General features: G+C 51.8%; 1 protein-coding gene and 1 long non-coding RNA gene across 12 annotated transcripts in view; one reads left to right on the top strand and one right to left on the bottom strand.

Annotated features, from left to right (window-relative positions):
* The window catches only part of RAMP3 (receptor activity modifying protein 3), a 147062-nt gene extending 144853 nt beyond the window's left edge, over positions 1-2209 (bottom strand). The window contains exon 1 of one of the 6 annotated variants that reach the window (XM_042842682.2): positions 1421-2209. In XM_042842682.2, the coding sequence (XP_042698616.1) occupies positions 1421-1613 (193 nt within the window). In that variant the 5' untranslated portion in view covers positions 1614-2209. The remainder of the gene's footprint in view (positions 1-1420) is intronic. The other 5 variants (XM_065583887.1, XM_065583888.1, XM_005300393.5 and 2 more) reach the window with 5 other exon arrangements.
* A 4653-nt stretch (positions 2210-6862) lies between these two features.
* Positions 6863-23858, top strand: part of LOC135981424 (uncharacterized) — a 28170-nt gene continuing 11174 nt past the window's right edge. The window contains exons 1-3 of one of the 6 annotated variants that reach the window (XR_010598431.1): positions 6863-6944; positions 7779-8799; positions 18303-18597. This is a non-coding gene — a long non-coding RNA (uncharacterized LOC135981424). Of the gene's footprint in view, positions 6945-7778; positions 8800-15430; positions 16064-18302; positions 18602-23858 lie in introns of those variants that run through there. The other 5 variants (XR_010598430.1, XR_010598433.1, XR_010598432.1 and 2 more) reach the window with 5 other exon arrangements.

Below are 23858 nucleotides of genomic sequence, written 5' to 3'. Positions count from 1 at the left end.
AAGCTGGTGTGAAAAGGATGAATATAATTCAGAAGTTAGTCAATTCATTCTTCCTGGAAAGTGAGCGTCTATAGTAATGTATGTCTTGACTCATCTCCTGGCAAAATTGGCTTACGGGATGTTGGGCTGGTGGTCAAAACCTAAGTTACCAATCTTGCAGCTCTCATTCAAGGAAAATGACCACTGTGCCTGAGTGAGGACTTCGGGAATTGGCCAAATCTATACGCAGCCAGCTACCATATCAAAGACGATTATTTTGAACTATTTTACAGAAAAATGTGCTACCTTAGTTAATATCACTGCAAGAAGAAAGGGGGGGAAAGCCATACAGTTCCTGTGTAAAAAGAACAGGAGTACTTGTGGCACCTTAGAGACTAACAAATTTATTAGAGCATAAGCTTTCGTGGGCTACAGCCCACTTCTTCGGATGCAAGCTAACCCCAATTCAGTTCTCAATGCTTTTCAGGATTTGGCATCTTATTTTTACATTTATTCACTCTTGTTCTCTCCGTCTTACAGCAGCCATCTGCTGCAAGGCTGAAAAGGAGGTGGTTCCGTGCCTGTCACAGCATCATCAACACCCTGGGTGAAATGTACACATCTCTCATATTGTAACTAATTGATAAGGCGTGTGTGGGGAAACAAGGAGAGGGCTGGAGACAGCTTCTCCTTTCTCACCAGGACACTATCAGAGGTCTGTTCCCGGTGCTTGATATCATAGGAAGAGATTCCTTCTGCTCTTAGAAAAATCCTCTTCCCAAACAGATGATCTATTCTTTTATAACCCAAGTTGCCTTTCCCTAGTCTTTATTTTTAATATACAGCTCCAGCAAATGAGGTGAAAATCAGACTTCAGCTAATATAGTCTCACAAAAATGCCTTTGACACTAAAAAGCCACTAACCTTACAAAATACAACTCAGCACATCTTCCTCGAGGACAGCCACAAACTCATTAATGCCTTAGAGAAGAGCTTATTTTCAGATTCCCTTACTCAGACTGTTACCGAATAATTTAAGTGAGATGGGAATTATGGAGGGGGAGGTTGTGTATGATTGTTTTCTCTCTGGCATGTAATAACCCCTTATGAAATCACCTTTCTGGAAGGGCTCTGCTTCTCCAGCAGAATCAGGACTTGTAGAAAGGGTTTACATTTCCACATTTACATTCAGCTAAAGATGCCTAGCAAAAATCTGTTCCTTTTATCTTGTAAGAGAAACCCACAAACCAGTACCTTAAACACTTTTGTTGCTGGGGTAATATAATAAATGCTTTAAGTTATTTAAGACAAAACACCTTCCTAGAACAGCAGAGACTCATACATGCTAGTAAATGAGGAGTGCTAATAACTTCTCCAGGTGCTTTTTACTGACCATTTGCCCGAGATGTTCTGAGCATCATCTTGCAAGCCAGCTACTTACCCCACAGCGCGAAAAGGAAAAGTTGCACTAGCCAGAAAGCATGTGTCTCCATCCCGCAGTAGGAGCAACCAGGACTCAGAGCCTCTGGGGGAAAGCGCCCGCATGGGGAGGAAAGAGGGCGGCAGGTCTGCAGCCACCAGCAAACACACCTCGGATCAACCACACGCTCTCCCCTCAGGAAACCCCTCTTCATTCCTTTGCATCAAAGCAGAACCAGCGGCAACTGAGGTTGGGCGGGCGGGTGTGCAAGCTTTCCCCCAGCTCCACTCCTCCTCCCCCTCCCTACCCTGAGATGCGATCATCAGCCTCTCAGCAGCACCAATCAACTCCAACTTCCATTTCCCATTTTTGCCCACCCCTGCTCCCCCGCCTTGTTTCTTCCTCCCCCTTTCTCCGGCTCGCCTTTGGACTGGGAGGAAGGAGGAGGATGTTGTTGTGGCTATTCTGGGATCCTCCAGGGCAGCCGATGGGAAGTTTCGCGCAGCTGGAGGTTGCTGAGAAGGAGGAGACAGGGGGAGGCCCACCACAGAGGCAAGCACAGCTGTCTGGGGCGAGCGTGAAACTGACCAGCAGGGAGCTAGCTGTGTGTGTGCTTGTCTCTCTGTGTGTTATCTGAGCCTCTTGAGCGCCTCAGTGTCTTTGTGTGGCTCCTTGGGTGATCATCCGCAGCGTGCCTATGTGCCTGTCTGCTGAGTGCCTGCCTTTGTGTCTGTGGGTCTGTCTCCGTTGGCTCGTGTGTCCATCTGTCTGTCTGCAGTAATCCTATTCTCGTCAGTCTCCCCTTCCAAACAGAAAAGGGGCGGGCCCCGGTTGCCCATTGATCAGTAAAGCTGTAGTCTCAAACCTCTCCTTTAAAGGGGGAAGTTTGGGCTTTTTCTCTCTTCTCTTTGGCAACTCTCACCCACAGGCTGTCTAGGGCAGGCACCGTCTGCCAGGGATCCCTTGTTCCGAGCATAGTTGGCGTGAGCTAAACTTCTGCTGAGATATCTTCCTCGACACCTTTTCTCATCACATTTTCTTGAGGACATCATGAGTTATCTCAAATGCCAATGTGTTATTTAAAATTTAATATGTATAGATCGGCAGCCGCTACCCTTTAATAAAATATATATTCCAGGACAGAATAGCCAGTAGCCTTAAGCAAATGCTGAATGTGTTTTAATGCTGCCATTTCATCTCTGCATGATCGTATCCGGGGGGGAAACCATACATTGCTCATTTTCATCAATATTTAAACCCTGTGTTCCTCGATCCATAAGCATTTGAAGTTAGCTTCCTGATTTAAAAATGCCAGGAGCCGAAGCAACAAGGAGAACCTTCCTGGAGACTTAGCAAGACAACTAAAAAACATGTATGCTGTTCAATTTCATACACGGCCGGAAAGTATTTCTAGATAAGCAGAAAGATTGCATCTAGGTAATTACATTTCAATAGTGCATGAAGTCGCTGTCACTGATAAGGTCAGATTAACCACAACATTCAGAATTTTAAAAAAATAAACTTTTATAAAACCTAATGTTATAATATAGATTGTGTTATGTGTGTGCCTGTGTATAACTTTATTTTTATAAATACTATGTGTGTGTAATGTTTCAATTGATTGGAAACTCTGCCAGGGAAACAGCCTTTTATTTCTAATCGAAATCGGAGGTTGATTTGTTATAGAAACAAATGGGAGAAGAGCTGAGCTCCAGCAAGCTGGCCGCTCCTGGGAGGAGGAGAGGCGGGGGCCCAGCTCCAGCAATACTTGGGGCCGGGTGTGTCCCCCCGGCCCCACCTGCGGCCCCCCCCACGCCTTCCCCCAGTGTCCCCTGGCCCTGACTTGCTGCCCCCACCTTTCACAGCCCTGGGAGCAATGTCCCTGGCTGTTCCGTGTGCAGTTCCATGTTGCCTCCCGGCACAACTGCTGCTGCAGGGTCCTAGTGCCCCCCATCTCCACTGCCAGGGAAGACTGACTCTGAGCCTGCCCTTCCCCCTCAGACCCTTCCCTTTTCCAGCAGGACCCTCCAGCAGCACAGGGGGCCCCCCGCCCACAGCCACTGCTCCTGCCCCATGCTGGGCAAGGAGGCAGCCCCATCCCTCACCCCCAGTGAGGCTAGTCAGGGGCAACAGCAGGGGAGGAGGCGCACGCAGCACCCCCCGGCACCCACCATGGGGGAGGTGAGGGAGATTCCTGGACCTGAGAGGGGCCCTAGGAGCACATGCAGTGACAGTGTGCTGCTGGGGGGGGCAGGAAAGGGGGGCTCCTCTTCCCCCAGAGCTTGCTGCTGCCAGCAGGGAAAGGGCTGGGGGGAGTCCTCCTCTCTGGCCCCTGTCCTGGAGCAGTCTGCCTGCACCCCAAACTCATCCCCAGCTCTGCCTCACCCCAGAGCCCACACCCCCAGTCAAAGCTTTCACCACCACACCACACCCTGAACCCTAGCCCTGAGCCCCTCCAGCACCCCAAACACCTTAACCCCAGTCCCAGCCAGAGCCCTCACCCCCTACATCCCTACTCTGGCCCTGAGCCCCTCCCACACTCCAAACCCCTCATCTGCAGCCACAGCCCTCACCCCTGCACCCCATCCCTCTGCACCCCTCCCATCCCCAAACTCCCTCCCAGAGCCTTGGGCAGGTGGGGGGGTGGAGTTTGGGCAGGGGCAGGTTCTGGGCACCACCAAAATTTCTACAAACATGCCACCCCTGGGCATGCCCCTCCAGCCATAGGGGGCAGGGGCACCCACCCACCAGTCAACTGTTTATGGGGCCCGTGGGGGCTGTGAGCCATCAGCTGTTCAGCCGGGGCAGTAGGGTAGCTAGGGGAGTGCTGTTTAGCTGGTTTTTGGGCACCAGCCAATCAGCGAGGGGAACTCTGCTCCTGGAGCAGGGCCCAGGGTTCAGCTGAGCGACCCCACCTGTGCAGTGCAGCCCCTCCTCCTTCTCCTACCTGCTTCTTGTGGCAGGCGTGCTTTCTCTGGCTCTGTAGCTCCTAACCTCTCACCCAACTAAAGGCAGCCAGTAGTAGCAGCTGGTAAGTGTATTTCAAAGGGGGTCTTGTGGTGGGGGACTGAAACCCCGTCCCAGGTGGCTGTGCTGAGAGCCGGCACCTGGCTGCTGGCAGGGTGGCCGTCTGCATGGGGGCACCAGCTGCCACCCAGCTCTCTGCATCTGGCAGAGGGCTCAGCCAGAGGCATCTCCAAAAACATCCCCTGCACCCCCGCAGCACAGAGAGACTGAGAGTACCAGCCCCTGCCAGGCAGCTGGACCAGGACGGGCATGGTGGGCATCTCCTGGTCTCCTGCAGGGTGTGGTGCCCCTCCTGCTTGCCCTCCCTGCCTAGGCAGAGATGCCTGCCTCTCAGAGACAGTGGCCATGTCCATATCGTGCGCTTAGTCCCCCTCCCTGGCATCTGGGTGACTGCCTCTTAGGGGGTGGGGGGTGGAAGGGAAGAGGCAGTGGGGAAGGGATAGGGGTGGGGGCGGGTAGGAGAGGGGAACTGACTGAGGCTATCAGGGGAAATCTTCCTAGCAGTGCAATTTCTGCCTTGGGGGTGTGGATGGAATTGTCTCCCAAGGGAAGGCTGGAACTATCTCCTGTTATGTGTTTAGTCCATGTGCTCTGGCAAACACAAGTCCAGGCACCATGTTGGGGGGGAGGTAGGAAGGGGAAACCTGAATTGTCTCCTAAGGGAAGGGCTAGTGATCATGTTGGAGGGGGCATTGCTGAGTCCTAGGGTTGAGTAATTCTCTGGTGATGAGAAGAACAGGAGTACTTGTGGCACCTTAGAGACTAACAAATTTATTAGAGCATAAGCTTTCGTGGACTACAGCCCACTTCTTCGGATGCATATAGAATGGAACATATATTGAGGAGATATATATATACACACATACAGAGAGCATAAACAGGTGGGAGTTGTCTTACCAACTCTGAGAGGCCAATTAATTAAGAGAAAAAAAACTTTTGAAGTGATAATCAAGATAGCCCAGTACACTGAATTGCTAATTGTCATTCACTTGCCGCACAATGGCTGGTGATGGTTGTTTAACATTCACCCAGCCATTTGGTCAAGGGGCCTTGTTGTTTCTTGGGAGTTGCCTTCTGTAACGTGTATAATTCCATCCTGGGAGTACAAATTCTGGTACTAAAGACCTGGTGCCTGGAGCCCATATTGCCTTGCACTGGGATTGAGAATTAGTGCCCTGACATGCAACTCCTCCTATTGTGCCAGTGTAGATCCTGCTGTTAGTACAGCTATTTGCAGGTGCCCTTGTGTTTAGCTGAACCTTTGGACTCAGTCCCTGAGTGTATCCCCACTAAACTGAGAGCTAAACTGACCCTACTCTCCTGCTGTGTGGATCCCAGTGTGCTTGTACTGTGAATTTTTGGCATGCACAGGTGGCTATATTTATCTCATTGTGCTGATAGTGCTACTTCCTTGGTGTGATGATGACGTTATGCTAAGATGAATCCTGAAAATAGTGTCCTGGTGTGATGGTGGTCACTCTGTGCTGTTCATGTGAATCTTGCATTTTTTGTATGCTGTGTTGGTGTAGCCCTGTTGTTCCCAGGAAATTAGAGCCACAAGGTGAGTGAGGTAATATCTTTTATTGGAGCAACTTTTGTTGGTGAGAAAGAGAGACAAGCTTTGGCACTTTCACGGAGTTCTTTCTTCTTCCTGAAGAAGAGTTCTGTGAAAGTTCAAAAGCTTGTCTCTCACCAACCGAAGCTGGTCCAATAAAATATATTACCTCCCCTCCCCCCCATATTACCTCACCCAGCTTTCCAGGAGTGAGTTTTCATGATGACATGGGAAGTGCTCTGACTGGTCCTGACTTCTCTGTATCAGCCCCTCTAGCTTGCACTGCAGCCCAGTACCTGGGGGCTGGGTGCCTGCAGCGCTGAGACTCTGCGAGATCAGGGACTCACAGACCCAGCTGGGAGGGGAAGGGCACCTCTGTCTCTCGCTCTTGCTGCCTCCTTTTCCTGAGTGGCCTCATGATGCCTAGAGCCAGCTGGCTAGGTGCTGCATTGGAGAGTCTCCCAGTGCAGCCCTCCACCCCCTCTCCCCCGCCTCCCCCATGCGAACCCCCAACAGACCCTGCCCACCTCTGTCCGATTGTCTCTCTCATGCGGGGGGCTGTGCCCCCCGCTTGCTCCTGTGTGCTGCCTGCTTCCAGGGGCCACAGATTGCAGAGCAGCCCCCTTAGGAGAGATGAGAGGGGCTGTCCCACTGGGTGCGTGCACAGCCCCGTCCCCCGAAGCACTGCTTTGCCACGTTATATCCGAATTTGTGTTATATCGGGTCGCGTTACCTCAAGGTAGAGGTTTAATTTGATATGTCGGGTGGCACCCTTTTTTATGTGTTTGCTCCCCTGATGTTAGAACCTGGCTACACCACTGCTGAACGTTCCTCCTCGCTTCTCCTCCTCCTCCTCCCCTCCCCCCACCCGCTCCCCGTGAATCAGCTGTTCGTGCAGGAAGCCTGGGAGGGCTGAGAAGCAAGCAGCGGCTTTGTGCCCAGGCCCAGAGAGATGGAGCAGAGGTGAGCTGGGGCAGGGGGTGCGAGGAGGGCCACGCACCGCAGCAGATAACCCCCTGCTTCCCCCTCCCCAGCTACGCTACCCCACCCCTAGAAGCCAGAGGGATCTGCTGGATGCTTCCTGGGAGCTGCCCCAGATAAGCACCACCCGGACTCCCTACCTCGCCCCCTGGCAGGTCCCTCTGGCTCTTAGGGGCAGGGTGGGCACCCACTATGGTGGCCCATGAGACCCTTCTGCCCGGCCTGTGAGCTCCCGGCCGGAGAGGCTAGTCCCCGGCTGTTCCCCCTCCCCCGCAGCTTCAGCTCGCCCCGCTGCCGGCGCATGCTCTGGGCGGTGGGCTACAAGCTTGGCCCGGCCCGGCGTGGCTGTAGCACCGCCAGCTACCTCCAGACAGCGCGGTAAGGGAGCAGGGAGGGGGTGTTGGATAGAGGGCAGGGGAGTTCAGGGGGGTGGGGATAGGGATCGAGGCAGTCAGAGGGCAGGGAACAGGGGGATTGAATGGTGGCAAGGGTCCCGGGGGGGCAGTCAGGAAGGAGCAGGGGTTGGATGGGGCGGTGGGAGGCAGTCAGGGGCAGGGGTTCCAGGGGCAGTCAGGGGACAGAGAGAAGGGGTGGTTGGATGGGACAGGGGTCCCGGGGGGCCATCAAGAATGAGAGGAGTGGGTTGGATGGGGCAGCAAGGAGCAATCGGGGACAGGGAAGGGGGGTGGATGGGGTAGGGGTCCCGGGGGGGGGGTCAAGGAACACGGGGGGGGTTGGATGGGGCAGGAGTCCTGGGGGGCAGGCCACGACCCCCTCATGGAGTGAGGAGGGAACCGGTTGTTAAGTTTTTGGCAGCTCATCACTGAAGTCGCAGAGCAGGCCTGTCAGATGGCAGAGGCGGAACTCCAAAAAGCCTGCCACGAGAAGGAAGACCTGGACTTAAAATTAAAGGACACTGAGGAGAGGCGGGAACAGCTGGCGGGACACCTCCGGGCTGCACAGGCCAGAAGGCCACCCTGATCCCCAGGGGTGGGGATTTTGAGGCGGGGGGTGTAGCGGGGTAGACACCTGCTCCTGCCCTGAGGGGCTTAAAGTCACCCCTGGGAGAGGCTGAGAGAAAAGATGGGCTGATTGGGAGGCAGCCTCAGCTGGCCCTATAAAGGTCAGGGCAGCTAGGCGTTCAGAAGGCGCTCTCTCTCTCTCTCTCTCTCTCTCTCTCTCTCTCTCTCTCTCTCTCTGAGAGGGAGCAGGGCCTGGCTGCCTAGCAGAAAAGATACTGGGAGTGAAGCAGGGCTGGGGAAAGGCCAAAGGAGCAGAGGAGCTCCTGGCTGGCAACTCCCCAGGCTGCAAGGCCTGGTTTAAGGCCTAAAAGGGTACTGGGTGGTAGAGGAAGGCAGCAGGTCCAAACCCCCTTGCCCGTGATTGGGGTGACCAGACGTCCCGATTTTGACGGGACAGTCCTGATTTTAGGGGACTTGTCCCGCGTCCCGACCTTACATCGGTCAGGACGCACTTTGTCCCGATATCCGGGGGACCGCGGCAAACCGGCGCCACTCACTTGTTCTTCCGAGGCCCCCGGGGCAGCGCTGCACAGCTGAGCTCCCAGCTGGTGTCTGCCTGCCAGCCGGCAGGAACCTACAGAATGCAGCAGCAGCCCGAGGCACACACAGAGGTGAGGCAGGCAGTGAGGAATTCTCCGCAGCTCCGCTGCATGCTGGGGGTGTGTGGCTTGTAGACGCCAGCAGTGGGCATAGAGACTGAGTCCCCCCCTGCTCCCCTCGATGTGACCCGACACGACCCGCCAGCGACGCGACCCCCCTAGGCTAGGAGCCAGAGCGGGACCTGGCTGCTGGATGCTTCCTGGGAGCCGCTCCAGGTAAGCACTGCTGGGCTCACCTGGCCCCCTGGCAGGTCCCTCTGGGGGGGGCTCCCCTCAGCCCCCACCCTGACCCTGTTCCCTCTGCCTCCCCCACAGTCCCTCCCCTCCCCCCGATCATCTCACCCGACTCACTGCCCTCAGCCCCCACCCTGACCCTGTTCCCTCAGCCTCCCCCGCAGTGTCCCCCTTGTGCCCCCCCACCCTCAATCCACTACCCTCAGTCCCTGCCCCTGTTCCAACAGCCTCCCCAACATTCCTTCTCTCCCCTCACCATCATCTCACCCTGCATGGATGTGGAAATCTCTCCCGGATTCCAGGCTGTCGTTAGCCCCTGGGGCAAAAGATCAGCAGAGGTTTCCAAAGGGAAGTTTGCAGCCTTTGCTCAGACCCAAACATTTTCACTTAAAAAAATAAAAAAATAAATACCCAAACCCATCCTGACACCCATCTACTCTGTCCAGATTTGCTGTTATCCCTGTTGAGACCAAAGTGGTTTGAAAAATTAAAAATCCTTGACACCATTGTGTTGCTTCCCTCTGTGTTGCTCCTTAATCTGATGGACCTGCCGATAATGAATAAAGATGAATGCCCTGGGAGCAATGTGTCAGGCAGACAGTTTGTGAAGTAGGAATGTGAATGCTGAAGCCCTCACAAAATGCAGAGGCTTTTCTTAACCTGAGAACTGAAAAAGAGCCAGATACCCTGCATGGGTTTGAAAGTGACAAGAGCCTAGCGACTGACCAGAGCAGCATCAGGTTTGAAGTGACGAGGAGGGTCTGTGTCATGAAGTCTGCATTTCCACTGAGGACTCTTCCATTGCCAGGGTAGCGCTGGCACAGGTCTGCCGCCCGGCACAGCAATGCTGAGAGGTGCCAGTGTAGACCCAACCCACTGCCCTCAGCCCCCACCCTGACCCTGTTCCCTCAGCCTCCCCCACAGTCCCCCCTGTACCTCCCACCCCGAACCCACTGCCCTCAGTCCTTGCCCTACCCCAAATCTCTTCTTCAGCCTCTCCCGTCATCCCACCCCCATCGCTCCCCCTGCTGTCCCATCCCCTCAACTTCCCCCCATTCCAGTCCTGCTCCCCTCTGTCTCATCCCCTCCAGATCCTGTCCCTCTCCCCAACCCCCCCGAGCCTCCCCAGCCCAGCCCCATTGTCCCCCCCACCCCGCCCCACTCTACACAGCTCTCTACCCTGTCCCATTCATGCTCCCCTCAGCCCTTACCCTGCTCTCCCCATCCCAGTCCTGTCCCATCCCTCTTAGCCCGCCAGACTCCCCCAGTCCCAGTCCTGTCCGCCTCAGTTCCTCCACCCTGCTTCCCCTGGTCCATCCCCACACACCCACTGACTTCCTCGACCTCCCTCCCCCCAATCCCACTGCCTGGACTCACCCCCGTCCCACTCAGGACATGCAGGAAAAAGAAGCAATGGGCTTAAATTGTAGCAAGGGAGATTTAGGTTAGACATTAGGAAAAACTTCCTAACTGTAAAGGTAGTTAAGCACTGGACAAATTACCTAGAGAGGTTATGGAATTGCAGTCATTGGAGTTTTTTAAGAGGTTAGACAAACACCTGTCAACGGTGGTCTAGTGTTGTTATTACTCAGTCCTGCCTCAGTGCAGGGGTTTGACTAGATGACCTGTTGATGTCCCTTCCAGTCCTACATTTCTGTGATTCACACTGAATTGCCTTGTGCCACTGTCTAGTAGTAGTGGCAGACAGTTCTCTGACATGCAGGTTTATAAAATTGTAGTTAATATACAGTTTAGAGCATAGCAGTTTTAAAACTCTGCATGTTCAGACCAACTGAACTGAAAATTGTGATCTATAGTATTCAAAACTATTAAGATGTGGGCTGAAATAAAATAAGCATGAATTGCTCAACAATATCAATGGAATCAGCATTGCGCTGCTATATATTGTAAAACATTACAGTGAAATCTTGCAAGTATTACATAGCACGCCGCCTTGCCCAAGTGGTAACTAAGCATAACATCTTCCTGTTTCAACATTCTTAACTTGTATCCCATAGCTCCTAAAAATTGGGGTTTTTTTTTTTCAAACACTGAATACTGCTAAGTTATGAGTTTTAACAGTTTTTTTTCTTTTAAACCACAGAACTGAATGTTATTCTAAAATTGTTTTCCAAATATTCTTAAACTCCCAGTTTATCCCCCTCTGATGTTCATTGTGAAAAGTATTGCAGGTCTAATAATAATATTTGGCACTTTTGTAATTCACTGTCCAACATGTGTTTTGTGCCCTCCTCTGGTGGATTTTTAAAGGATAACTGTGTAGCTACCAGCTAAGGGAGTTATATCTTGAACTCAAGTTGTAGAAGCTCATGCTTTTAAGTCTGGATGGCTCGGGTTCAATCTTTGGTGACTAGCTATGATGGAGGTTGCTACACTTATAATCCCCTTAATCAGAGGTTCTGAATATGCTTTGTTGTAGGCAGAACTAGCCTATAGTTAAGCAACCGAAAATTTAGAATGAGAAGTGTTGAAATGTTGGGAAGCCTTATAATTTTGCCAGTCTGGAACGAACATCCCATCTGAGGGATGGGGGCGGGGAGAGAGGAGAGTGAGACAGGACCAGGAAACTGGGACAAGGAATCCAGAGCGGTAGTGGGGGGCAGTTGAAATCAGATGAGGAGCTGGGGCAGGTTAGACAGCAATAGGATAGACATAGACTGGAGGGGATGGGGAAGAAGGGTCTTTGACTACTAGAGACCACTCCATTCAGGAGCCTGGAATAGACCCAGGATTCCCGAGTTTCACAGTTCCTCTTCTGTCAGCAGATATCTGTGAAACCCAGTGGCAAAAAAAGTGTCTCATCCCCCTATAGAGCTGATCTATCACATATAGGATGACAATCTACTGCCTCTGCCATCACTTACTCCATTAGCTCAAGTGGCAGAAGTCTGTGCAGTGGATCTAAAGGTTCATTGGCAGGGTTGGAGCCATGCGAGTTTCACGATGATTCCACATACCAGAATTTCTGGGGCAGTTCAGTTTTGATTTTTACAAAAAAACCTGGGGAAATGCATACAGAAATAGGGTGACCAGATGCCTAAATAGGGGAATCTCAAGCAGGAGTAGAGAGGTTATTTTATCTCTGTATTTGGCACTGGTGCAACCACTTCTGGAATACTGTGTCCAGTTCTGGTGTGCACAATTTAAGAAGGATATTGATATATTGGAGACTGTTCAGAGAAGAGTCACAAGACTGATTAAAGGATTATAAAACATGCCTTACAGTGATCAACTCAAGGACCTCAATCTATTTAGCTTAACAAAAAGAAGGTTAAGAAGTGACTTGGTTATAGACTGTAAGTATCTACATGGGGAACAAATAGTTAATAATGGGCACTTCAGTCTAGCAGAGAAAGGTAGAGCATGAGCCAATGGTTGGAAGTTGCAGCTAGACAAATTCAGACTGGATATAAGGCATACCTTTTCAATGGTGAGAGTAATTAACGATTAACAATATTCTAAGGGTTATGGTGTTTTTCTAAAAGCTTTTTCTAAAAGCTATCCTCTAGGAATTATTTTGGGAAAGTTCTATGTCTGTGCTATACAGGCGGTGAGACCAGGTGATCACCGGATCCCTTCTGGCTTTATAATCTCAGAACTAGGTACATCAATTTACATGCAAAATTCTCATTGAATTCAATAGGTGTCTTTACCCTGTGGCTTGTGGTGCAGGCTGCAGCAGGGGCCATACAACCCCTCTTGCAGCTTCCTAGGGCCCCCTCTCATGGCTCTGTGCACCTGTGTCTGTCATTGTCGTCCTCTTCCCCTCCCCGCTCGCCCAATGTGTCCTGATATTTCACTCTTGCAATCTGGTCACCCTACCTGTGATGAGTGGCTTATACTGCAGTCTGCCCCAGGGAGTGGGGCTAGATAGTGACTGGAAGTAGCCCAGACTGAGGCGAGGTGGGGGTTCCCCTGGGTGGGGAGACCCAGAACCCGAGAGTGTGGGGGTAATGCCAGGGGGGGCAGCAACCCAGAGAAAGGGGCACCGGGGTCCGGGAGGGACACGGGGGCCCAGCGGTAGCGGATCACAGGCCGACAGAGGATGCTCCAGAGAGCTGGTGAGCTAATTCCCACAGGCGACCAGCAGGAGGCGCTGCCGGGTGAGTCTGCGCCCGCTTACACTGTTCTGTCATATTTGCAGAAATCAATGTTCTATCTCATTAAATGGTTTTGTTTCATCTAAGTTTTGTAAGTTAGACGATTCAATAATATATCACAATATTACTTGCACAGGCACTCTTATGTTCAATGTTAGCACTTTGCATACTGGACAATGGACAGTTAAAGGCCCATTTGAAGTAGAAACATTGTTTAAGCTAACAATTGCTCCACCTCCGCAAGTTAGCTATGTGGGACCTTTTGTTATTAAAAAGGATGTGGTAAGTCATGATGATAGATCCTCAATTTGCTCTAAAGAAAATAATAATGCCTATCCAACTTTCCATCATTCCATTGCACCTGCCTTGCGCACCTTATGTGACGCCTCTGCTAATGGGATGGAGGGCATGGTTAGAAGGGATTTTGCCACCCTCCACACAACAGAGGAAGAGAAGGGATGTTGTAGCTAAGTAATTAATGCAGTGGATCAGAACTTCCTCACCAAGAGAATAGGGGATCTAGGACATGACGTTTCCACCTTGTCAGAGCCCGTGTCATCAGCATTGATGGGGCTGGGAAAGACTGAATTTAATATTGTAAACATCCTTCCCTACTGGTTAGATATACAGGAACAGGATCATCTGCAAGTATTGGGAGCTCTTGGCATCCTCCAGTCAAACCTGTCTGAGGTATTTACCTGTGTGGAAGCCCAGCAACGGCAAGTGTAGTAAAATCGATTGTGAGAGATGGTCTAAATGGAGACATGCCCTTGGAGTTAAAGAGAATCATCAGAAGTAACTCCAATGAGTTTGAAAAACAGTCATAATGAGTGGTGGAAACTCGTTAATTTTACATATTATTCCCACAATGAGACCATCATAGCACTCGTACTTATATTGAAGTCAGCAACCGAGGAGAACATCCACCCTCTGGTTCCATTGGTACTCTTCGCCAATCAGTCCCTACTGGTGCCAATCGAAGATTGCAAATGGGTACCTCTCAAAGGCAAGGAATATAAGCCAATCAACCTACAAGCCTGTACTGAGCAGAAGGGGTTGGGGTAGACTTGTACATCTGGAACACTGGAAGAAGCCCATGTGTGCCTAAACTTCCAGTCAGGGGCACATAATTATGAATTGCACCACCACTCCCTTAATAACCAGTCCGCCACAGTGCAAGTAGATAAATATTGTTTATGCATAAGAAGTTTGTGTCCAGTATTTACTGTAAATAGATTCCATAACATTGTTAATTTCACCGTAAATATATGTTTATGCAAAGTGTTTAGTTTAAGGTGTTGTAACATAAATGTCGCCTTGCATGATTTAGAATCGGAGGTTATTTAGGGTTACCATATTTCAGCAAGTAAAAAAGAGGATGGGAGGAGCCCCGCCCTAGTCCTGCCCTAGCCCCGCCCCTGCCCCTCCCACTTCCCGCCCCCCCCCCCCCGAACCCCCAACCTTCCCCCCGCTCCTTGTCCCCTGACTGCCCCCTCCTGGGACCCCTGCTCAGAACTGCCCTCCAGAACCCCACCCCCTACCTAAGACTCGCTGTTCCTTGTCCCCTAACTTCCCCCTCCTAAGACCCTCCACACCCTAACTGCCCCCCAGGACCCTACCCCCTACCTGTACCCTGACTGCCCAAAACCTTATCCACACCCCCACCCCCAGAAAGCCCCCCCCGTCTCTTGACTGCCCCCTCCAAAACCTCCCTGCCCCTTCTCCGACCCCCTGGCTCCCTTGTTGTTGGCCTTCGCCTAACGTCTCTGTGAACTTGCTCAGGACAACGGCCTGAGCCGTTCGTCCTGGCAGGCTGGGCAGCAGTGGAGGGGGGGGCGGGGGAGGAGCTCCAGACTGCCGGAGGCGATCTGCGAATGCAGGGAGGAGGGAGTGCTCTCAGCTGCAGGGGCGAGGAGGGGGAAGTGGAGCAGGGGCTCTCTCCGGCTGTCAGAGCCTCATGTAAGTGGCACCATCCAGCCGGCTGCCCTGTTAGCCGTGCGTGCTCTCCATGGGGGGGGGGGAAGTCCGGACATTTACAAATTCCCCCCAGACGCTATTTTTAATTCAAAAAGCCGGACATGTCCGGGGGAATCCGGACGAATGGTAACCCTAGGTTATTCAATCAGAATATCATTTGTATGACTATATTGAGCCCATACATATTGGAGCTGACCTAGAAGCAATCAAAAGGTTATTACATTATAAACAGCTCACGTATTACATCAACAACTTAAGGTCAGAAGTCTTAAGACCCTCCTTACAGTCCATCATTCTGTAGCTAATATAAAGCGAATCCTTAAGAAAGTAAAGGAGGAAACTACACTGGTGGGAAGGTATTTTTAGTACAGATGCGAGTGAGACATGTGCTGCTTGGTTCATAATGCTTCACCCAGTCATGGTACTTTTAATAATAATTTAATTTCTCAGATGAACATAATGAAGTCCAAGTCTCCTTCCCCCTCCCCCCCCCCAACATCACAGGGAGGCAGCGCATGTGGTGGCGCGGGTTGCACAAGATGGCGGCGACTGGTGAGCTCAGGCACAGGGCTCGGTGTGGTTGAGCTTCCCCTTGCAGGGCACAGGATGTGAGCAACTGGGTGAGAGCCGTGGATGGGCAGGGGGAACCTTCACAGGGGACCCTTCCTGCGTGGGGGGGGTACCCCTGCACCGCAGGATGAGGAGGTGGCCCAGATTTGGTGCCTCTGGAAGAGCAGCAGGGAGCAAGTTTCTAACTGTGCTGCTGAGAGGAGCCACTCCTGCGCTGCCCCTTCCCGCGGGGAGCCCCTCACCGCCTGGCTGGCAGGGCCGGCTTTAGGCCGATTTCCCCGAATTGGGCTCCGCACAGAGCTGTGCCGCTCTCCCGGAAGTAGCAGCTGTTGCTGCTAGGCAACCAGAGACGCTGGCCGGCAGAGGGCAGAGGCAGAGGCTATTGCAGGTGGGGGGGGGGAGAAGGCACATGTGCTTTGCAGCCTTTCCCTCCCCTCCCCCCTGCACTCACCTGGAGGAGACACCGAGGGGACTTCCGGTCCGGTGGGAGACAGGAATCTCTGCAGTGTGGACCTCACTCACCTGAGCAGCTGCTGGGGCTTCGGTCAGTGAGTGTTTGACCCCGTGATTCCCCATAGGTTTGTAATATTGGGTTGGTTTTGTGGTTTTCGGTGGTGTTGCTGTTTGAGGGTGAGTTTGTACCTGCCTGTGTCTGTTTCAAAACTAAACTCAGGATCATGTAACCCAATAAACCCAGGAAGAAAGCCCCGAGCTGGTACTTAGTGCTGTGAATTCCAGGTGGCGGGGGGGGGGGGGGGGGGAGGTTGGACGAGGAAATCAAATACATCAAGAGGGGAGAATGCGAAAGGTCTACAACAGGCAGGCTGAGACTCTTATCTCGCCCCCCCCCCAAGAGAGGGGAAACTGAGGCACAGAGTGATCTGATTCCCCTCCCCAAATTATTTTGCAAAGGAAGGGGACGGGGGCTCCTATCCTAACCAGTTCCCTTCCCATCAACTCTGCTTCCCCTGCTGCAAGACCGCTGTAGGGGCTGAATATTTCCATTAAACTCTGGCTCCTTCGTTTGCCCTGCAACAATAAAATAGACCGGCTTTGGGGGGGAGGAATAGCCCCCACACACACACAAAGCTGTGTGGACATTAAGGGTTTTTTTGGGGAGGGGGGGCACGATAATATTCCGGATCAATCAAACGCCCAGCTCAGCTTTCTAGCCATCCAGCAGTTCTAGGGCAAGGAAGGAAGGTGCTCTTGGTGCAAAGTGGTTGCAAAACAGGGGTCAATTTAGCGGGGGGGGGGGTTCCAGTTGAAATCCCGTCCGATGCAGCCACACAGAATCGCTGGCGGCGCTGGGAGAGGCCAGGAGTAGAAGCAGGTGGCCCGGGGGTGGGCGGACATTTGCCCTCAGTCCTGGGCTCTGGGATGGACTAGGCTGGCTGGTGGGTTCAGTCTAGTCTTCCAGCCTGTTGCTCTCGCTGGGGTTTGTGGTTTTCAGCTGGCTCCACCGAAAAGATCAAACAAGCCCAGTAGAAAAGGGGGGTGAGAGAGGCGGGAAGGTGTTTGTAAGGGGTTAAAGTGACCCATCGGCGAAAGAGTAAAACCAAGTTTGACTGGGTTTCCCCCCAGCCACCACTCCTGCAAACACTGGGCAAGGGGCAGCCCCATCCCACACCGAGGTGATGGTGAGCGGCAGCAGGGGAGGAAGGAAGCCACATGTAATGGCAGTCCCCTCCCCTCCCCCCCGCACCCACCACCCTCTCTCCGGCCCCCAAACTCTGTCCCAGAGCCTGCACCCACCCCTCCGCACTCCCTCCCAGAGCATGCATCCCTCCACCCATCCTGCACCCCACCCTGTGCCCCAGCCCGGAGCCTGCATCCAGCACCCAAACTCCATCCCACTCAGCCCTGGGCAAAGCTCTCCAAGGGTTGCAGCTGTCTGGAAGTGCCTGCCTTCCACACCTTCCTCATTCACACCTCATTCATTCAACAGGGCAATTGATTACAAAGTGGGGGGAAGTTCTTATTCTACTTCTAGCAAAAAGACATTTTTCTTCTCCCTTAATTATACTACCTTAGGGGCCTGCTATATTATATTACCAAGGTTCAATACAAAGTCATATAAAAGTTATACAAAAATGCATAATGCAGAGATTTATCTACAACTGCATTGATTGACTGCTGCGTGCAGTAATATAGTGATCCCTGGGTCTCTGAATGAGGCTTTATACTTGTGGGGGGGGGGACGAGCGGCGAGTCGGGGGCGAGCAGGTGGGCAAGCGGCGGGTGGGCAAAGAGGCGAGCAGTGAGCCAGCAGGGGTTCTAGGGGTGGGCATGGGGGTTTCTGGCAGGAGAGTTAACCTGCATTTACAAAACACTCCGAATAAAAAAACACTCTGTGCTCTTAAAACATATCTTTTCTTGCTTTAATTTTGAAAATTCAGTCACTAGTTCTTTTAGATGCAGTTTTCCAGCTATTTCAATGCTCTATTGATATTGACCAGTCCAACAAATCTCTTGCGCCATTGTTGAACACAGATATGTTTTTATCAATTTTAACTTTGAGAAGTTGCCAAATTGTTTAATCGGTCTTCCTGCATTGTAATCATGTCAATTGAATGCGAAGTAATGAAGAGCTTAGAGTTAGGCAATATACTGAAAGATTTTGTCAAACAAAAAGCAAGGAAGATAAAGTTTTAAAAACATATAGGTGAGATGTAGAATACAGTTCCTCTTAATGAACTTGATATTTATAATATATGATGCAATATGTATGTAATATATAATTTTGTTATTATTTATATAGTCACGGAAAGTAAATAATACATGGAAGAAATGAGAGGGTTTTTTGTTTTTTTTAAGTCATCCCTGCTGGGGCCCTGCCGAAACTGTTCGAATTGGGCCCCGCACTTCCTTAAAGCCAGCCCTGCTGGCTGGGAGGTGGTTCCTCAATCACAGCTGCCGCCGAGTTCACATGTCGTGCACAACAAGAGCCTAGCAGGCAGCGGCGGAACGGACAACGGGCAGACAGACTCGGACAGTCCCTCGGACCATTGAGCAAAGCAATCAAGTGGCTGTTGTTGGAATGGAGAGTGGCTGTGGACTCCAGATGGTCACACGACACGGATCTCTAGCAAATTCAGCACCACGCCACACAGTAGGTAACTGTGGCTCAGGTTGGCTGGCTCCTCTCACTTCCTTTATTATTATTATTATTATTATTATTTTATTAAGCAGACTGAAGTGGGAGCAACTCTGGGCTGTGTGTGTGGTATGGTGCACCTGTGGTGGGGGGGGTCTGTTGGGGGCTGGTGGCATGGCTGGGAGGGCAGGGGATGGCACAGCAGGAGACAGAGGTCTGTGTGTGGTGTGGGGGGAAGGGGATCGTGAATTGGTCAAGGGCTTGGGTTGGAGGGAGAGGGGGGTTGGCAAGTGGCGGTGGCATGGATGGGGAATGGGAGCAGAGGCTATAGGGGACAATGGCATGACTAGGCTGGGGGCTGTATAGATCACTGTGTTAATTAAAAAAAACTTTCAATAAATTGATTGGGCTAGTGTTTTCGGCTACATTTTAAGTGCCTTTGGGCTATTGATACAGTAGAAATCTGGTCACCAATAATCATGCTGGTTTTCTTGAAAAGCAGAGGTAACAGCACTCATTGATAAATCTGTGAAAAATACATGGCAGTGGCAGCAGTGTGAAGAGATTCTTTAAATAAGCTGTATGGACAGTGGGTACGAAAAACTGCCGTTCCTGAACAGGGTTTTTGTATTGATTGTAACCAGTGTCTGAATGCACTTCTTTAGTGTGACATCACATTTGCAGTGATTATATGCATGTTTGTTTTGTATTTTTAGTGTACATGTGCAACTGTTATATGATAAAAAAAAAAATGTTGCCTCACTATGCTCCGCAACTTACATTTTCAGTCTTAGTTACTTTGCAGTGCTCCCACCTGTCTCTCCCTGGATTTGGTTTGTAAAATATGGTCATCTTACCTTAAAGGTATCCAGGTATGGACACTATACTTCTCACCAGTACCAAAATGATTTAATACATCTGCTGTAGAAGTCTTTAGAGAAAACATTTTGAAGAGGTCAGACAAGCCAAGTATTTTCTGTCTTTGCTGATGAAACTAAAGATGCATTAAAAAAACAAACAAACAAAAAAAACCAGCTGTGTCTCCTTTTACACAGCCATTGAAAAGGAATCATTCAGGAAAGAACTCTGGGCTGCTCCCACATGGATTCAGCATTTAGATTTTCCATTTCAAAAATGATTGTTGAAGAACTACAGCATTTGAAGCTTGATATTAAGTATGATGGAGCATCTGTGCGTAACAAGATTTTTGCTTTCAAGGTTCTGAAATACCTTGCAGCACCTTAATAAAGGCTTGCAGAAAAACCCCAGAGGGGTTTTAAAACACCATAAAATTCACTTTTTCCAATTGACATATGTGACGGGGCAACTCTGCCCCGCACTAGCCCTGGAAGTGACAGACAGGTAGCTCTGTCAGCGGAAGTCCCGCCCCCCCCATACTGGGCATGCTCCAAATGCTCCGTGAGTATAAAAGGAGGGAACTCAGCTCAGTCTGGGGTGGCAGCTGAAGGACCTAACCAGGCAACTCCTACAGAGGACCAGCCGACGCTCTCAGAGCCGCTCGGAGCGGGGGCTTCTTCTGACCAGCACGAACCCCTACCGGGGGAGGAACCAGAGGAGGCGACGGCCCCGGAGACCCGCGGAGGACCTTGGGATTCGTGGGCGACCCCGACTCCCAAACCGGTAGGAACCAACCTGGGGTGGGTGACAGACTGGTACCTTGCCCTCGGTAAGCCTCAGCGTGTTTCGGTAGGACCACCCCCGCTGAGCCAGCAGCAAGGTCCTGCTGCCCTGTAACTAAGGGCTTGTTCTATGGACTTTGGTCACTGGGCCGTGTTGCCCTGTAGCCAAGGGCTAATTCCCTGGACTCTGGCGATTAGGCTGTGCTGCCCTGTGACGAGGGGTGTATACCGTCACAATGCTCATTCTATGGACTCTGGCCACTAGACCGTGTTGCCCTGTAGCCAAAGGCTAATTTCCTGGACTCTGGCCATTAGGCCGTGCTGCCATGCAACCACCGGCGGTTATATGGACTTTGGCCACTAGGCCGTGCTGCCCTGTGTGGATTGTCGTGGGCACTCAGGGGCGAAAGAAAATGCAGGCCTGTTATTTTAGGGTTACCATATTTCCACAAACAAAAAAGAGGACACTGGGGGGGGGGAAGCCCCGCCCTAGCCCCGCCCCATCCACTCCCTCCCACTTCCCACCCCCTGACTGCTCCCCTCAGAACCCCAACCCCCCCTGCTTCTTGTCCCCTGACTGTCCCCTGCTGAGAACCCCCTACCCTAACTGCCCCCCCCCAGGACCCTACCTGTCCCCTGACTGCCCTGACCCTTATCCACTCGCATGGGTGGCAGGGTTGTAGAAATTTTGGTGGTGCCCAGAACCCCCCACCCCACCTGCCTAAGGCTCTGGGAGGGGGGTTGGGTGGGGGGAGGAGGTCTGGGGTGCAGGTCCTGGGCTGGGGATTAGGGTGCAGGAGGGGTGCAGGTTCTGGGATAGAGTTTGGGTGCTGGGTGCAGGCTCCGGGCTGGGGCAGGGGGTGGGTGTGCAGGAGGGGGTGAGGGGTGCAGGCTCTGGGATGGAGTTTGGGGGTGAGAGGCGGTGCAAAGGGAGGGGGTGCAGGCTTTAGGAGGAAGTTTGAGGGCAGGAGGGGGTGTGTGGGAAGAGGGAGGGGGATTGGGAGGGAGTTTGGGGATAGGAGGGGATGCAGGGGTGAGGGCTGTGGGTCTGGGGATGAGGGGTTCATGATGCAGGAGGGGGCTCAGGGATGGAGCAGAGGATTAGGGTGTGTGGGGATGAAGGCTGGGGGGTTTGGGGTGTTGGAGAGGCTCAGGGCTAGGGTGGAAGGGCAGGGTAAGGGCAGCCTGTCTTCCCATTAGTGGATGGGGGACGCTAGGACCCGGGGGCAGCAGACAGCAGTTGTCTGCGTGTACTGCCAGAGCCAGCACATGCAGACAAGGGAGAGGCAGACAGGAATGGGGGACCCACCGAGGGGGGAATGCACGGAGGGGGGGTGGCAGGTGGAGGCTGGGGACCCATCCAACACTCCCCCACTCCCTGACTGCCCCCCGCCCACTCCTCTTACCATTCTGGCTCCATGTGGGTCGGTTTGTGTGTTACAGAGGACTACAGAGAGAGGGAGGGGGAAGCAGGGGAGGGCTCTGGCTGCTGGAGGCCAATGGGAGTGGGTCAATCGGCCTAGCCGCCCAATCAGCAGCCACACTCTGCATGGAAGGGAGGGAGGGAGGCGAGGGAGAAAAAAACCCCGGACATTTTAACCTTGTTACCAATTCCTCCCGGACGGCTATTTAGAGACGCAAAAGCCGGACATGTCCGGGGAAATACGGACGGATGGTAACCCTAGTTATTTACCAGGCTGCACGTGGCAATAGACTATATTGGTAAGGGATGCAAGGAGAATATGGGTCACGATGCAAACTGCAGACACACACACACACAAACAACTAAAATTAATCAATTTAAAGTTTTATTGGGGATAATTACAAGGGGTAAGGGAGCAGCGTTTGATTAGCTAATAGAGTTAATGAAACCTAAACCACACAATGACTAAAATATCTACTAACAATATTTATAAACAAAGATGCAGCATTTAGTAATAACTGATACTTACAAATACAAACCAACGCATAACGACCGGCAAAGATAGAAACTCTGTTTGAAACACGTGAGCTGAGAGAGAGGCTTCGAGGTGATCAGGCTCGGTTACGGGTGTACACAGGATACACAGGATTCGTTTTTCTTTCTCCTCTCCCGGCCTGCACATGGCAGGCAGGCTCATAAAGTACCAACTATGACATCATAGAAGTGTCATAGGGGACGGGGCCCAAAACCTGTTTGTGTTCGTTTCTGATTGGCACAAGCAAAGTTTACACTAAGTAGGGGAGCAGGTGCCTCAAAGTCTGGCTTCGCCCCCAAAAGGTGAGGAAATGCATATTGTTTTAGAATGCGTGCAACACTGAATGACAAAAGAAGAGGCCAGGGCAATACCGGTATGGGCAAGTTTTACAGGATGCAGACAGGAATTCATCTCAACACCCTGCAACCAGGGGTGGTTATATGGACTCTGGCCATTAGGCCGTGCTGCCCTGCAACCAGGGGCATAAACCCTCACGACATAATTAAGGTGGTGACAGTATCAGGACACTTTGGTTTGCATAAAACAATAATTAATTTTAAGATTAAGGCTCTCGTTAAGTAGAAATTAATGATAGTTGAAATTTAGAAAATCCAACATGGCAGATTAAAATGGTGAAGATCTAAATTTAGGATTTTAGAAAGGTCTAGAATCCAAGATGGCATCAGGGAGCAGTAGCGTAGCTGGGGGGGGGGGGCAAGGGAAGCCATCGTTTCCCTTCAGCATTTTAAAAAAAGCTGCACTTTAGGCGGGGTTACCATGGCGCCAGGGGCGGGGCCCACGCTCCGCTCTGAAGCTTGGCCTGCCCGGCTTCCCCCAGCATGCTGCATATCCTGCCCATCAGCTGTCTCCCCCAGCAGGAGGGAGACAGCTGATTGCGGGGAGGGGAGGGGGAAGAACTGAACTCCAGCAAGCTGGGCTCCTGCAGGCAGGCTTTGACGGCTTCCCCTAGTGTGCTGCATAAACCCTGTCCCCTCCCTGCCGGGCGATCCGCTGTCTCCCAGCAGGAGGGAGACAGACAGCTAATCTGCGAGGCGGGGAGGGGGAAAGAACTGAGCTCCAGCAAGCTGGGCTCCTGGGGAGGAGGAAAGGCTGAGGCCTTGGGGAAGAAGGGGATCGGTCGGGGCATGCCCCTATAGGGGGCAGGGGCACCCACCCACCAGCCAACTGTTTATGGAGCCTGTGGGGGCCCACAAGCCATCGGCTGTTCGGCCGGGGCCAGGGCAGTAGGGTAGCTAGCTTGGGGAGTGCGAGTGCTTGCTGTTTAGCTGGTATATAAATGGCCCAAAATATTTTCAATCAATTTTCAATGACAGTGTGAAAATGTGTGTAGAGAATGACATATCAATTCCCCCAGTTAAGAAGAGAAAAACGTCCACTCGTATTGATGACGCATTTGAGTCCCAGCATCACTTTGATACAAAAGAGGAGCAGGAGAGAATAACTTCATTTTACCCACTCCTAGACTCAATGATTACCTGCATTGACCAGCGATTTGAACAGAAGACTTGTAAAATTGTGACTGCAATGGGAAAACTGCTGAGCTTAGACACGGCAGGGACGATATGAGAATCATTACCAACAAATTTAAAGTGTCCTTGGATGAGCTTGAAGCTGAAGTCAGATTGCTTCGGGGTTATGACGGATCTGTTCCTAAAGG

Source organism: Chrysemys picta, chromosome 2 (assembly GCF_011386835.1).
Source record: "Chrysemys picta bellii isolate R12L10 chromosome 2, ASM1138683v2, whole genome shotgun sequence".
Lineage (NCBI taxonomy): Eukaryota > Metazoa > Chordata > Testudines > Emydidae > Chrysemys > Chrysemys picta.
The sequence above is the reverse complement of the archived record's forward strand: the minus strand, read 5'-3'. Positions and strand labels throughout refer to the sequence as shown.